Here is a 15,465-nt window from a genome sequence, read left to right as displayed (position 1 = left end):
AGCGGTCCTCCTCTGTCTTCTGGGCTGTCTGGTGAGCATGCCCACCCCACCACTGCTTGTCTAGGGCTGACCAGCAATGACTTTTCTTGGTTTCTGGCTTCTGGAGTGACAATCAAGCATGTCTGACCCAATCTCCCTCCTCACTGATGCTCACTATTGCTGGAATCCCAGGATGACAGCAGATGCCAAACGCCAGGGCCACCGGCGGGGGGAGGGGGGAGTTAAAGCCCAGAGCCATAAACCTCCAACCTGCAGGCCGAGAGCATTAAGTCTCTGGCTTCTCTACCCAACTTTGCTTTTCTTGCTCTTCACTGCTAAGATTAGAGATGATTCAGTCTAATGTGAGATACTCAGGAGTCAGTGAAGTAATGTGAAGGCAACGGTTTAATGGTGGCCACTGTTGCTGTTTTCAGGGCCGGGTTTGAACCCAGAGCACCGTTGGTGCTGAGCAAGCTTTCCAGCCCTGAACGTGTCCAGCCAGACTCCTCAAGTCACGGATTCTAACAAGCTCCTCCTTAATGGCATTCTGCTTTCAATGAGTGTGCAGTGTGCTGGTAAATAGAACCAGGTTATTCCAAAGCGTACCCAACAACAGAAGAGTTTGCCACCAACCTCAGCTGGCAAGTCACTAATTGTGCACAGGAAGCTTTTCCTCAGAGAGCTCTGTCCCCAGGAGCTGAGCTGCCTCATCTGGGGACAGGAGCACCAAGGGGCTTACGTGACAATTCCCCTGAGGTGTCGGGAACAGCACACACACAGCTCACTCACAAAGCCTTCTTCATATTTCTTCCCTTCATCCTCCTACCAAGGCTTTCACACACCCCACCCTTGTGGCCACTGGAAATCCGGAGTTCTGCAGCCAGATCTCAAACACTCATCACTTGGACTACAGACTCTGTCTGAACAACGTTTGAGAATTCAAGTCTCTTCCCTTGTGATGTCATTTTTGAAGGCTATTGATCAAAATGAGGTAAGCAAAACTTTAATTGCATTAGAGGTCATGCATTCCCAGGGAAGGTATGAACGTATGTAAATCATAGTTTCTAACGAACATCTGAGGAAAAGAGCATTTCATTTCAGACAGCCTTTGCTAAATCTTGGAAACACCTTATTTAGTGTCTCCAGGAACAACTAGATTCTCTTTGGCATGAATCTCTTTCTCAGTATTTCATTTAGATCAAAGTTCATTTAATAGGACTGGAGAAATGGCTTAATTGTTGAGGGGCCTTCCTGCAAAGCCAGAGGACCCAGGTTCAATTCCTCAGGACCCAGGTAAGCCAGATGCAGAAGGTAGTGCATGCATCTGGAGTATGTTGGAGGTGGCTGGAGGCCTTGGTGTGCCCATTCTTTCTCTCTCAAATAAAATATTTTGAACTTTAATACAATTCTATAAAATACAATCAAGAATGCAGTGAGGAATGCAGTGATTGAAACCATTCTTGGGTTCAGAGACCTCGATTTAAATGGTTACATGTGTCACTGGAAGCAGGACATCTGGGTGTCATCAAATCCTAGAGCTGAAAGTATGAAAGAATATAAGAATAGCAGAAAACGTCCTGGAAACTGTACAAATTCTATACGGAAACAGGAAGGTCAGTCTTTTGATAAAGGAAAATCCTGATAGGATGAATTAATTAGAATTTGACATAAAAGATTGAATGCTTATGCCAGGCATAGTGACACACACCTTTAATCGCAGCACTTGGGAGGCAGAGGTAGGAGGATTGCCATGAGTTCAAGGCCAGCCTGAGACTCCGTAGTGACATAGTGAATTCTAGATCATCCTGGGCTAGAGTGAAACTTAATAAACAGTTGTGAGAAAAAAACTTGCATAAATGCAGAAGCGAGTTCCAGCATGGGTAAATCTCTACTGCGGCAGCCCAACTCTCCCAGCTAATAAAATCAGTAGGTCACTTAAACCTTCACAAACACAGATACTAACACTGATCAAGTTTTGGCTTAGTCTCAAATGCCTGGGATAGTATATTTAAATCCAAACTGTTCTCCCTCTGCTTAGGGAAGAAGCCATTCTTCGTCCATGGAGCTGGACGGCGCCATCTTGTGCATGTTCAGAGCTTCAGGTTTCCTTCCTTCCTGGAGCTGCTGCCACCCTAATACTAACTCTTTTCCATGTTAGAATGGCTGCCAGCATTGGTTTTTGAAATGAGCCTTGTAATTACTCCACAGCACATGCAGCCTGTTGTATACCAGGAGTTAGGAAGCAAAAATAAATAAATAGATAAACCCTCAGGTGAACAACCTCCAAAGGTGATTTTTATGCAGCCAAAGTTGGAACAACCATGGTTTTGAAATTTTCAAAGCCTCATTTATTTGTCATTTCATGTTCACCACAAACACAAAGGCACAGCTCACCATGTTACCTAGAAGACTATGGTTGTATTACTTTTGTTTAGGTAACTACTTTTAGTTTATTTGTGTATTTATTTACTTATTTATTTTAGAGACAGAGCCAGAGAGAGAGAGAGAGAGGGAGGGAGGGAGAGGGAGAGAATTGGCACGCCAGGGCCTCAGCCACTAAAATCAGACTTCAGGTGCTTGCGCCACCTAGTGGGCATGTGTGACTTTGCATTTGCCTCACCTTTGTGTGTCTGGCTTATGTGGGATCTAGAGAGTCAAACATAGGTCCTTAGGCTTTGTAGGCAAGCGCCTTAACTGCTAAGCTGTCTCTCCAGCCCTACTTTTAGTTTTTAGTGTGATGAAGCCAAATTTGATAATTTGGTGCCCAATACTTCTGTTATTTAAATTTCATATTGCCAATCCTAGCTGCCAAGTTGGGGCACTGCCCTGGAATTTTAGAAACTGACTCTTAGATCAGTTTACCCAAGCATTGGTCTGGCTTTTAGAGCACAGCCTGAGAAAAGAAAAACAACACGTGGATTCACTTAAACCAAGAGTGGAGCTCCTGCATATGCTGGCAGGCACTCACTCGTGTTTTTATCGAACAGCAATACCTGAGCAAAGAAACAGTGACACGTGAGGAGTTGGTATTATGTGGCAAAGGCCAGGTGCCATGTGAGTTAAAAGTCAGCATTTCATTAGCAAGGAACAAGGAACTTTGACTCCAAGTAATTCTTAAAACATTTGTTAAAGGAAATGACCCAGAGGTGTGACCTGTGGACTCTTCAGATCTAGAACCCTCACACACTCACTATTCATAAATGCAATTGCACTCAGCCTACATGTTGCTTTCAACATTTTTGTGGGCAATTCATTACTTTTTACTTATTTATTTGCAAGCATAGAGATAGACAGGAGAGAGAGAGAGAATGGGCACACCAGGGCCTCCAGCCACCGCAAATGAACTCCAGAAGCAAGCACCATCTTGTGCATCTGGCTTTATGTGGGTCTTGGGGAATCTAATCCAGGTATTTAGTCTTTGCAGGCAAGCACCTTAACCACTGAGCCATCTCTCCAGCCCCAAATCATTACGTTTAACCTCCGTTGCTTTCAAAGATATGGTCAGCACATCTCTGGCATACGCACATTGTTCTGGGTCAGGAGTGCAACTGGCCACAGAGGAAGCAGGGCAAGGAGCATGGCTTAAGTTCAGTCGGCATCTCTTAACATTCCTTGTCATTATTGACCATCTGTGATGTTCAGGGCTCAGGCAAGCTATGTTTTGTTTTGTTTTTTTTTGTTTTGTTTTGTTTTGTTTTAATTTTTTATTTATTTATTTGAGAGCGACAGACACAGAGAGAAAGACAGATAGAGGGAGAGAGAGAATGGGCACGCCAGGGCTTCCAGCCTCTGCAAACGAACTCCAGACGCATGCGCCCCCTTGTGCATCTGGCTAACGTGGGACCTGGGGAACCGAGCCTCGAACCGGGGTCCTTAGGCTTCACAGGCAAGCGCTTAACCGCTAAGCCATCTCTCCAGCCCGCAAGCTATGTTTTGATAGCTGTTTAGCTGTTCAGATTACACTATTTCTGCTTTTTTTTTTTTTTTCTTTTTTGAGGTAGGGTCTCACTCTAGCCCAGGCTGACCTGGAATTCACTATGGAGTCTCAGGGTGGCCTCGAACTCATGGTGATCCTCCTGCCTCTGCCTCTTGAGTGCTGGGATTAAAGGCATGCACTGCCACAACAAACTTGATTACATAATTTCAAGCAAATGAATGATTTGGATGTAAGATTAACTTCAGGGACTTAGCAGACATGGCATGTCTCAGAAAATCTATTTGCAAGGTCCATAAGAAGTTCCACAGTTCTTTCCCATATTGAATTCTTATGCTTTATTTCTATACCTATATACTACAAGAGGACAATCCAGCATCATCCTGTCTCATTTCCCACAGGTCTACGTCCTTACCACCTGTTTCCTATAACTGAATCACAGGAAGAGAATGGCAGTCAGTAACGACAGCCGTCCAGCAGAGTTCATCCTCCTCGGCTTTGCTGACCGTCCTTGGCTGCAGCTCCCTGTGTTCAGTATTCTCCTGGTAACGTACCCCATGGCCATGATGGGAAACATCGCCATCATTCTGGTGTCCAGGTTAGACCCCCGACTCCACAGCCCCATGTATTTCTTCCTCACCAACCTCTCCTTCCTGGACATGTGTTACACCACGAGCATCGTGCCTCAGATGCTGCTCAACCTGGGGACCTCCACAAAGACCATCAGCTACGCGGGGTGTGTAGTTCAGCTCTATGTCTTCCACTTAATGGGGGGCACAGAGTGTCTCCTCCTGGCTCTTATGTCCTTTGACCGCTATGTGGCCATCTGCAGACCTCTGCACTACACCCTCATCATGAGCCAGCGCACCTGCATCCTCTCAGTGTCCGTTATGTGGCTCTGTGGAATGACCTATGCCTTCTCTGAGGCCACTGTCACACTGCAGTTGCCACTGTGTGGCGTTAATGAACTGGACCACTTGTTGTGTGAGATGCCAGTTCTGATAAAGACCGCGTGTGGGGAAAAGGAAGCCAATGAGCTTGCACTGTCTGTAGTCTGCATTTTTATGTTAGCAGTTCCTCTGTGCTTAATTCTTGCCTCCTATGCTAGCATTGGACGTGCTATATTCAATATGAAATCTTCCACAGGAAGGAAAAAGGCTTTTGGCACATGCTCCTCTCACCTCATTGTGGTTCTCTTGTTTTATGGTCCAGCCATTAGCATGTACCTCCAGCCCCCCTCCTCCATCACAAGGGACCAGCCCAAGTTCATGGCTCTCTTCTATGGGGTGGTGACTCCCACCATGAACCCCTTTATCTACACCCTGAGGAACAAGGATGTGAAGGGGGCACTAGGCAACCTGCTGAGGAGCATTTCAGTTCCAAGTGAGAGATAATGGACGTTAAATGAAGCCATGTCATATTTATAGTAGGTTTACAGAGGTTTTTAAATAGTAAGTTATTGCCTCATATGACAATTTCAGGTTACATGTCCCCTGAGAAAACTTGCAATATTTAACATTCTTTATATTCATGGTAAGTTTGATTCTAAGCCAATATGCACCCTTATGAGCACTCTGTCATTTGTATTTAGGTTTAAGTGGTTTTACTATGGGTTAGTGCTATAACATAATGACTGTGTTAACTAGTTTTAAAATTTGCAATTTAGTGTTATCATTGTAATTATTAGTTCAGGCTAATCATTGTAGTAATACTATGGCAAGAGACTCTTTGAGGATCTCCCGAGAAACAGTTTATCATCCTCTGTTGGCACTGTGTGACACTCTCCATGTTCTCTAAGAACTGTGAGTGTCACAAATTCATCATCTCTGTTTGTGTTCACACTGTTACTTCTGTGGGAACAACATTCTCTGAAGAGGCCACCTCTATGTTAATCATCTTACAGACCCTTGGACTGTTGCTGAGTGGAATCCATGACTGTAGACCAATAGAATTGCAGGTCAAGGACCACAGTTATCTTGTGCTGTCTTGGTCCCTTCTATTGTCATTTGTTTCCAATGACTCTATCTGACCTCGCATCCTAATGAATATTAGGGAAAATCTTGGAATATGTGGCTATACTGAGTAGATCTCTAGCCTCTGTTGGCCCTGATGCTAAGGATGCTAAAAACTAACGTGTGAAACAATCAGAAATGATTTCCACACTTTGCTGTGACTTGCCTAACTGTCCCCAGGAATGCATCTGATGAATCTATTGACTTCTTTTGTTTTCACTTTTTTTTGTTGTTTTGTTTTTTGAGGTAGGGTCTCACTCTAGTCCAGGCTGACCTGGAACTCACTATGCAGTCTCACAGTGGCCTCAAACTCACGGCGATCCTCCTACCTCTGCCTCCCAAGTGCTGGGATTAAAGGTGTGCACTACCATGCCCGGCATTATTTTGGTTTTTCAAGGTAGGGTCTCGGTCTAGCCCAGGCTGACCTGGAATTCACTATGGAGTCTCAGGGTGGCCTCAAACTCCTGGCGATCCTCCTACCTCTGCCTCCCGCGTGTTGGGATTAAAGGTGAGCGCCACCACTCCTGGCTTTGCTTTCACTCTTTTTAAATGTTTATTATCATTATTATTGTTGTTAACAAAATGTTTCATATGGAAGCATCATGTGTTGGTACCCTCTTTTCCCTGAATCTACTGACTTCTGATGTTTTATCCTTAGCTGTAAGTTTTCCTAACTTTTCCAGGGAAGAGTCTGTCCCTCGGGCTACTTTGAGTCCACAGACCTGAGCCAAGGTCATAATATTTGGCAAAGAATAAACAGTAAACATTACACAATATGTTGATGGACTCGATATTCCACAGCCCTTGTGCAGAACCACTGTGTGTTCATGAAAGTCCATAAGACAGCATTTCCAAGCTCCTTCCCCCAAACTGTGGCTCTCACTTTCTTTCCAACCGTCTTCCACAATGTTCTCTCAGCCTTGGAGGGTGTGATAGAGATGTTTCATGTTTTTCTAAGCACTCACTTGTCACATATTCTTAGTGCATTGATCAATTGAAGTTAATTCTTATTTGTAAGTGTCCACTCAGTGATCTTCTTATTCATGCTATCAATTCTAAATGATATCAAATGTGTGTGTGTGTGTGTGTGTGTGTGTGTGTGTGTGTGTGTGTGTGTGTGTGTTTATTCTTCAACATACAGAATCATGCTGCGGTGATCTGAATGTGGAATACCCCCAGAGCCTCATGTGCTCTGGGAGGTGGTACCTTACCGTATTGTGTCACTGGGGGCAGAACTTGACCAGAGCAGTCCAACCCTTGTATGTGTTTAGCTAGCTTCTTTCTGCCTCCTCGCGGAGGGTGAGGCAAGATGTGATGCCAGCCTCTGCTTTACCATGCTTTCCTGTCATGATGAAACTTCTTCTTGAGATGTCAGGAAAGTCTTCACCTGGGGAGACACAAGCACACATCTTCACCCTAGGTAGGACTCAGATGTCAAATCAAAGTATAATTTCACCAATGCCAGTTTGGCTAACTAATGAGTTTTTTTGGGTGGGGGAAGGGATGAAGGGTAACTTACAGACCATGGAGAAAGGTTACTTGCAGGAATGTGGTGCCCACAAAGCAGCCACCTTGATGGGGCTCCATGTGTCAAGATCTCTCCCTGGATGCTCCTCTCTCAGCCTCAGGGTGAGAACTTACTTACAGAGCACAGCTTCTTCAGTGGAATGCATTGCTATTTATCTTTCCCCTCTATGGTCTCTTATCTCCCACTGAGCCCATCAGATCTGGTGTGTCAGGCCATACAGCTGGCACAGGCAGTGCCTGAGATCTCAGATGGGAATGTCTTATAACTCCTCCCCCCATTGTACCCCTTGGTAAGTTGCCCCAACTCCTTTTTTTTTGTGGAAGGGGTTTATTTTGGCTTATAGACTCAAGGGGAACTCCATGATGGCCGGGGAAAATGTGGCATGAGCAGAGGCTGGACATCACCTCCTGGTCAACATCAGGATGACATTACAGCAGGAGAGTGTGCCAAACTAGCACTGGTAAGCTAGGGTGAATGAACCTCAAAGCCCACCCCCAGAAACACACCTCCAGGAAAGCTCCACCCAAATTGCCATGAGCTGGGGATCAAGCGTTCAGAAACACATGAGCTTTCTCTTTTTGGTTTTCTGAGGTAGGGTCTCGCTCTAGCCCAGGCTGACCTGGAATTCACTATGTAGTCTGAGGATGGCCTTGAACTCACAGCGATCCTCCCACCTCTGCCTCCCGAGTGCTGGGATTAAGGTGTGTACCACCACGCCTGGCCAGAACACATGAGTTTTAGGAGGACAACCAATGCAAACCACCACGTTCTGTCTCTGGCCCCCCATCAACTGATAACCATTTGTGACGTAAAATGCAATAAAAGTTCCCATAGTTTTTATTAATACTAACATGGTTCAAGCATCCCTATAGCCTAAGGTCTCTTAACTATTAGCTGTACAACAAGTAATAATAATAATAATAATAATAATAACAATAATAATGGCACAAAATAAGCATTCACGTTGCAAAAGAAGGCACTGGGCAGAGCAAAGGAAGACTGAACCAATCGAAGTTTCAAAACAAATGAGCAAATAATTAAGTTCCATAGCTCCAAGTCTGACATCTCTAACCAGTCTCTGAAGTTCCAATTCCACCCCTCCAGCGGAGATGCTCACATCCATCCCCTGCCAGCAGGGCTCCTTGGCAGCTATCCCATAGTCCTGGCACTGAGTCTCCAGTGCAACCTGCAGTTCATTTGCATGGCTCCATTGGGTCTCGATGTGGGAACACCTAACAACCCTGATTCACATTGCCCATGGCCATTTCCAAATAAATCCCAAAACTGTGTTGCATTTGTTATACAACATAGTACCAGGTAGGCCACCAACTTGTTAGTGGGTGGGGGGAACAAAGCCAACTTTGAAGAGCAGGACATTCCTTCAGCATTCAGGCGGCCCTATACTTTCAAAAGAGTCAGCATTCTTCCTGCTATCCCAATGCGGATCAGCTGGCCCAGTCTCAGTGGTCATAATTTATCAAACAGTTGTGGCTTGAACAGACACTGTCTTTAGCCTGACACACATTTTCTCTGTGCCATATCCTGCTCATACCAGGACATTTTTTAATATTTTATTTATTTATTAGAGAGAAAGAGAGAGAAGAAGAGAGAGGGAAGGAGAATGGGTATGTCAAGGCCTCTAGCCACTGCAGACAAACTCCAAATGCATGTACCACCATATGCATGTGGTTTACATGGGATCTGGGGAGTCATATCTGGGTCCTTAGGCTTCATAGGCAAGTGTCTTAACTGCTAAGCAATCTCTCCAGCAACTCCTTTTTTTCCCCTGTTTTTTGAGGTAGGGTTTTACTCTAGCTCAGGCTGACCCGGAACTCAATATGTCATCTCAGGGTGGCCTAGAATTCACAGCAATCCTCCTAGTTCTGCATCCCAAGTGCTGGGATTAAAGGCATGACAGACGTGCCACTATTGCACCCACTGGCTCATTTGGCGTGGCTGGCCAAATATAAGGCTTGCAGTGTCCACTGTTGAGTATCTTCACTGGTGATTTCTCTCTCTCCCATTGAGCTTCATGCAGTGTAGCTTTTTCCAGCTTTCTGTCAGCTGGTCTACATGGAGGAGGTTATCAGCTCAGTTCCAGCAGGATTTCTCAGTGATCTTGCAGCCCAAGTATGAGGTCTTCAGCAACAGGGTCTTACCATCTATTCCTGGTGGGAAACCAAGGGCCTTGCCAATGGCCTGTAATGTTTTGGGGGCATCAAGGACCTCCCTGGCCAACAACTCACTGGAAGGTATCCCATCCCTGGCACTGAAAATTTTCTAGTAACAATCTATGGCTCCTGTGTTTTCCATTATCCAAAAAAGTAGGTTTCCATATGATTTATTTATATCCTCTTAGGTTTTGATTAGCCTTCCTCCATCTTTCCTTTACTCAGTCTCTTCCCCTAACCTCACTTAAGCCTTTTCACCCCGATTAATCTATTTTCCTACTTACATATACACAATACCATCCTATTGAGTATCCCGCTCCCTTCCTTTCTATTCCCTTTATATCTCTTTTCTAGCTTACTGGCCTCTGCTACTGAGTTTTCTTCCTACTCACACAGAAGTCCAATCATCTATAGCTAGGATCCACATATGAGAGAAAACATGTGACATTTGGCTTTCTGGACCTGGGTTACTTCACTTAGTGTAATCCTTTCCAGATCCATCCATTTTCCTGCAAATTTCCTAACTTCATTTTTCTTTACTGCTGTGTAGGATGCCATTGTGTAAATGTGCCACATCTTCATTATCCACTCATCAGTTGAGGGACATCTAGGCTGGTTCCATTTCCTAGCTATTGTGAATAGAGTGGCAATAAACATGGTTAAGCAAGTATCTATAAGGTAGTGAAATGAGTCCTTAGGATATATGCCTAAGAGTGCTATAGCTGGGCCATATAGTAGATCTATTTTTTGGTGTCTCAAGAATCCACACAAAGATTTCCACAGTGGCTGGACCAGATTGCATTCCCACCAACAGTGTAGAAGGTTTCCTCTTTTTCCACATCCTTGACAGCATGTATGGTCATTTGTTTTCATGATGGTAGCCAATCAGACAGGAATGAGATGAAATCTCAGTGTAGTTTTAACCTGCATTTCGCTGATGACTAAGGATGTAGAACATTTTTTTAGATGTTTATATGCCATCCATATTTCTTCTTTTGAAAACTTTACATTTAGTTTCATAGCCCATTTTAATTGGGTTGATGGATTTCTTATTATTTAATTTTTTGAGTTCTTTGTATATCCTAGATACTAATACTCTACCAGATATATAGCTGGCAAAGATTTTCTCCCATTCTGTAGGTTGCCTTTTTGCTCTATTCACAGTGTCCTTTGCCATACAAAAATCTTTGTAGTTTCTGAGGTCCCAGTGGTTAATCTGTAGTTTTATTGCTTGAGAACTTGGGGTTATATTCAGAAAGTCCTTGCCAAGACCAATATGTTAAAGGGTTTGCCCTATTTTTTCCTCTAGTAGTTTCAGAGTTTCAGGTGTGATGTTAAGGTCTTTAATCCATCTGGACTTAATTCTCGTGCATGGAGGGAGAGAAGAATTTTCATCCATCTACAGGCACATATCCAATTTTCCCAGTACCATTTGCTGAAGAGACTGTCTTTTCTCCAATGAGTATTTTTGTCGAATATCAGGTGGCTATAGCTACCCATACTTACAACTGGGTCCTCTATTTTGTTCCATTGATCTACATGTCTGCTTTTGTGCCAGTACCATGCTGTTTTTGTTACTATGGCTCTGTAGGATAGGTTAAAATCAGGTTTGGTGATACCACCAGCCTTATTTTTGTTGCTCAAAATTGTTCTATATGTTTGAGATATTTTTGTGCTTCCAAATTAATTTTTGGATTGTTTTTTCTATTTCCGTGAATAATGCCATTGGAATTTTCATGGGAATTGGATTAAATGTGTAGATTGATTTTGGTAAGATCGCCATTTTCATAATATTGATTCTTCCTATCCAAGAACAAGGGATGTCTTTCCATTTCCTAGTGTCTTCTGCAATTTCTCCCTTGAGTGTTTTAAAGTTTTCAATGTAGAGATCCTTCACTTCCTTGGTTAGGTTTATTCCAAGGTACTTTATTTTTGTGTGACACAATTGTGAATGGGAGTGATTCTCTGATTTCATCTTCTGTGTGTTCATTGTTAACATATAGGAAGGCTACTGATTTCTATGTGCTTATTTGGTATAATGCTACATGGCTATAGGTGTTTATCAGCTCTAACAGTTTGCTGGTAGAGTCTTTAGGGTACTTTATGTATAGAATCATGTCATCTGAAAATAATGATAACTCAAACTCTTCCTTTCCAATTGATATACCATTTATGTATGTCTCTTGCCTTATTTCTATGGCTAAGACTTCCAGTACTATATTAAATAAAAATAGATACAGTGGACACCCTTGTCTTGTTCCTGATTCTAGTGGAAAAGCTTCCAGGTTTTCCCCATTTAGTAATATATTGGCTGTAGGCTTGTCATAAATAGCCTTTATTATGTTGAGATATGTTCCTTCTATTCCCAGTCTCTAGGACTTTTATCATGAAGTGATGTTGGACTTTGCCACATGCTTTCTCTGCATCTAATGAAATGATCATGTGAATTTTGTCCTTCAACCCATTTTATATAATGTATTACATTTATTGACTTTGATTTTTGTGTTTCTTGTGTTATAATGTACATATTTTTGCATCTTGGGTTAATTTAATGCTTGGATTTTCTAGTTAGCTGCAGTATTATTAGATGTATCAATCTGATGTAATATATCTTCAGGGTAGGAGCTTAATGTGCTAGGTGTGGCTCTTAAGACTCTCAGAGTATCTACAAAAGTGACCCTAGATGTTGGTTTTGCCTTCTATGAGATATTTAAGTAGGCTGAGTGGAACAAAATACAGGCTGACTGGAACAAAATACAGGCATTAACTAAACTATGTACACATTCAATGAAAAACAGCATAGAGTATTTATGCAAGAGTAGGTATTATGACAACCAGATCCTCTAACAAAGTCACTGTCCCTTAGGATGTGTGTTGTCCCACACCCTTAATCCTGTCAACTGGAGGTTAAGATTTATGATCTGCTGAGGGTTACAAGTCAGCTTGTGACCTAACTAAACGTCTCATTGTATGTTCTCCAAGTGAAACTTTATTCTTATGTGCTTTCTGTTAGAAAGAATTGTTTTCAGTTAATTTGCACCTTGTGTGCACACTCTGTTTAGAAATGCTGAAATAATTCTATTCCATTTTATACTATTTTGAAATAGTAACATTGTTAAACTGTGAAGAAAGGGCACAAGTCATAATAGTGTTTATTTACTGGTGAAGCTAGTCATGAAATAGCATGACACTGAAGAGCCTCATGGAGCTTCCTGTCAGTGCCAGCTGAGAGATGGCACCACTCTCAGGTTTGGTTCCCATAAAGTCTCTGTAGGCAATAGGGCTTCCTTTTGGTCTCTATGCTTCAGAAATAAGAATTAACTGAAAACAAACATACAAAGGGAAGATCACAGTGACCAACAGAGGAACAGATCATGAGGTAGAGGATCAAGTGGACCCATGGGAGAACTAGAACCACCATCCACGGCTTCCCCTCCCCCATGTTTAGTTAGGAGACAATAGATTATTAATGACACCTCAGATGTATTTCAGTTACTAAATCATTTCACTTGATGTCTATTTGAAACAAAAAGACTCTTCAAAAGATTACTTAATGCTCGTTTCACATCCTTGTTCCTCAGGGTGTAGATAAAGGGGTTCAGGGTAGGAGTCACCACCCCATAGAAGAGAGCCATGAACTTGGGCTGGTCCCTTGTGATGGAGGAGGGGGGCTGAAGGTACATGCTAATGGCTGGACCATAAAACAAGAGAACCACAATGAGGTGAGAGGAGCATGTCCCAAAGGCTTTTTTCCTTCCTGCGGAAGATTTCATATTGAATATAGCACGTCCAATGCTAGCATAGGAGGCAAGAATTAAACACAGAGGAATGGCCAAAATAAAAATGCAGACCACAGACAGTGCAAGCTCATTGGCCTCCTTTTCCCCACATGCGGTCTTTATCAGAACTGGAATCTCACACAACAAGTGGTCCAGTTCATTAACGCCACACAGTGGTAGCTGCAGTGTGAGAGTGACCTCAAAGACAGCAAAGGTCATCCCACACAGCCACATAACAGACACTAAGAGGATGCAGGTGCGCTGGTTCATGATGAGGGTGTAGTGCAGAGGTCTGCAGATGGCCACATAGCGGTCAAAGGACATAAGAGCCAGGAGGAGACATTCTGAGCCCCCCATTAAGTGGAAGACATAGAGCTGAACTACACACCCCGCATAGCTGATGGTCTTTGTGGAGGTCCCCAGGTTGAGCAGCATCTGAGGCACGATGCTCGTGGTGTAACACATGTCCAGAAAGGAGAGGTTGGTGAGGAAGAAATACATGGGGCTGTGGAGTCGGGGGTCTAACCTGGACACCAGAATGATGGCGATGTTTCCCATCATGGCCATGGGGTACGTTACCAGGAGAATAATGAACACAGGGAGCTGCAGCCAAGGACGGTCAGCAAAGCCGAGGAGGATGAACTCTGCAGGACGGCTGTCGTTAGTGGCTGGCATTTTTTTTCAGTTTGATTCACCTACAGTAAGGAAGTGGGAAAAATATTCAAGTTTCAAATAATAATTAAGAAACATAATTATGCACTGGCCATTCAATCACAGAAAATAGCTTGTAGTTGTTTGTGGTAGAAATAATATCCTGTATCTAGCATAAGATTTCTCTTTGTGTTATTACCAATTACAGACAGATACCTTCGTCAAATAAACTCACTACTGTGAAACTGAGTTTCCTGTTCTAAATTACAAAACTAACAATGCATCTGTCCTCCACAGGGGCTGAGCACTCTATGATGACAGTATTGACTATATGTTGGAAATTCCAAAACAAGATTCATAAACTTTGCTGCATGAAAATCAGCTAAACAGCTGACAATTTTCTGTAGTTGCACAGGGGACCTGCAGCCAGATGGCTGTTTTCAGAAAGCACTGCTGTGAGGCACTATTGACAAATTAAGAGGAGTGAAACTACTGTGACAGCAATAGTCAAAGAAGGAGAAAGTCTGGACTCTCTTTCTTCTTCCCAAGAGTTGAATAGCTATACCCTCTCCACAGAAAATCACGACTTCAGGTTTAAATAACCATTTCATAACTATTTGTAATCACACAAGAAATTTCAACTTCAGTTCTTTAAATATAATTGAGATAGTAAAACTATGACAGAAATCTCCCATTGTGTGAGAATTTGTTTTTGTTTATACTTTTGCTTGCCATAGCTATTGAGTTCAAACTTTGTTTGATACTTTATGTGAAATTTTAGTTAATTTGTCCATCTTGTGAGAATTTTTTAATCAAGTGAGATTATCATATTTGATATTGGTTTTTTAAGATTATTTGTTTGTTAGGAAAAAGAGATACAGGGGAGAAGGAAGGAGGGAGGGAAAGCAGGTACACAAGGGCCTCTTGCTGCTGTAAACAGACTCCAGATTCATATGCCACCTTATGCATCTGGCTTTACATGTGTACTGGGAAATTAAACCCATGCTGGCTGGCATTGCAAGCAAGTGCCTTTAACCACTGATCAATCTCACCAGTCCATTTGGCTTTTTGAGGTTCTCATGAAGTGTAGTTTGGCCTCCAACTCACTATATAGCTGAAGATGTCCTTGAACTCGTGATCTTCTTGCATCTCCAATGCTAGGATTTTAGGCATGCACCACCATGGCTATTTTGGAAATAAATGTTTCCAAACTTATGTGTGACCCACTGATTGTAGATGACCTCAACTTTTTGTTTTAAATGCTAAGTGTTTGTCATCAGCAGAAAAGAGAAAGCTGGGCATGGTGGTGCATGCCTTTAATCCCAGCACTCGGGAGGCAGAGGTAAGAGGATCGCCATGAGTTCAAGGCCACCCTGAGACTCCATAGTAAATTCCAGGTCAGCCTGGGCTA

General features: G+C 43.0%; 2 protein-coding genes across 2 annotated transcripts; one reads left to right on the top strand and one right to left on the bottom strand.

Moving 5' to 3' along the window:
• The first annotated feature begins 4,362 nt into the window (after positions 1-4,362).
• Positions 4,363-5,307, top strand: LOC101604041 (olfactory receptor 2B11-like). Its single transcript, XM_012951748.2, has one exon. It carries the CDS (start codon positions 4,363-4,365, stop codon positions 5,305-5,307), a length of 945 nt encoding a protein of 314 aa, XP_012807202.2.
• A 7,817-nt stretch (positions 5,308-13,124) lies between these two features.
• LOC123454186 (olfactory receptor 2B11-like) lies at positions 13,125-14,078 on the bottom strand. The gene has a single exon (XM_045132812.1). It carries the CDS (start codon positions 14,076-14,078, stop codon positions 13,125-13,127), a length of 954 nt encoding a protein of 317 aa, XP_044988747.1.
• Positions 14,079-15,465: the final 1,387 nt, after the last annotated feature.

The sequence above is a fragment of the Jaculus jaculus genome, chromosome 13, assembly GCF_020740685.1.
Source record: "Jaculus jaculus isolate mJacJac1 chromosome 13, mJacJac1.mat.Y.cur, whole genome shotgun sequence".
NCBI classification, from domain to species: Eukaryota; Metazoa; Chordata; class Mammalia; order Rodentia; family Dipodidae; genus Jaculus; species Jaculus jaculus.
Note: the sequence above shows the minus strand (reverse complement) of the source record. Positions and strands in the feature narration are given on the sequence as shown.

Excerpts from the sequence above, each read along its gene's own strand:
- LOC101604041 (XM_012951748.2), top strand. The coding sequence starts at position 4,363 with ATGGCAGTCAGTAACGACAGCCGTCCAGCAGAGTTCATCCTCCTCGGC.
- LOC123454186 (XM_045132812.1), bottom strand. The coding sequence starts at position 14,078 with ATGCCAGCCACTAACGACAGCCGTCCTGCAGAGTTCATCCTCCTCGGC.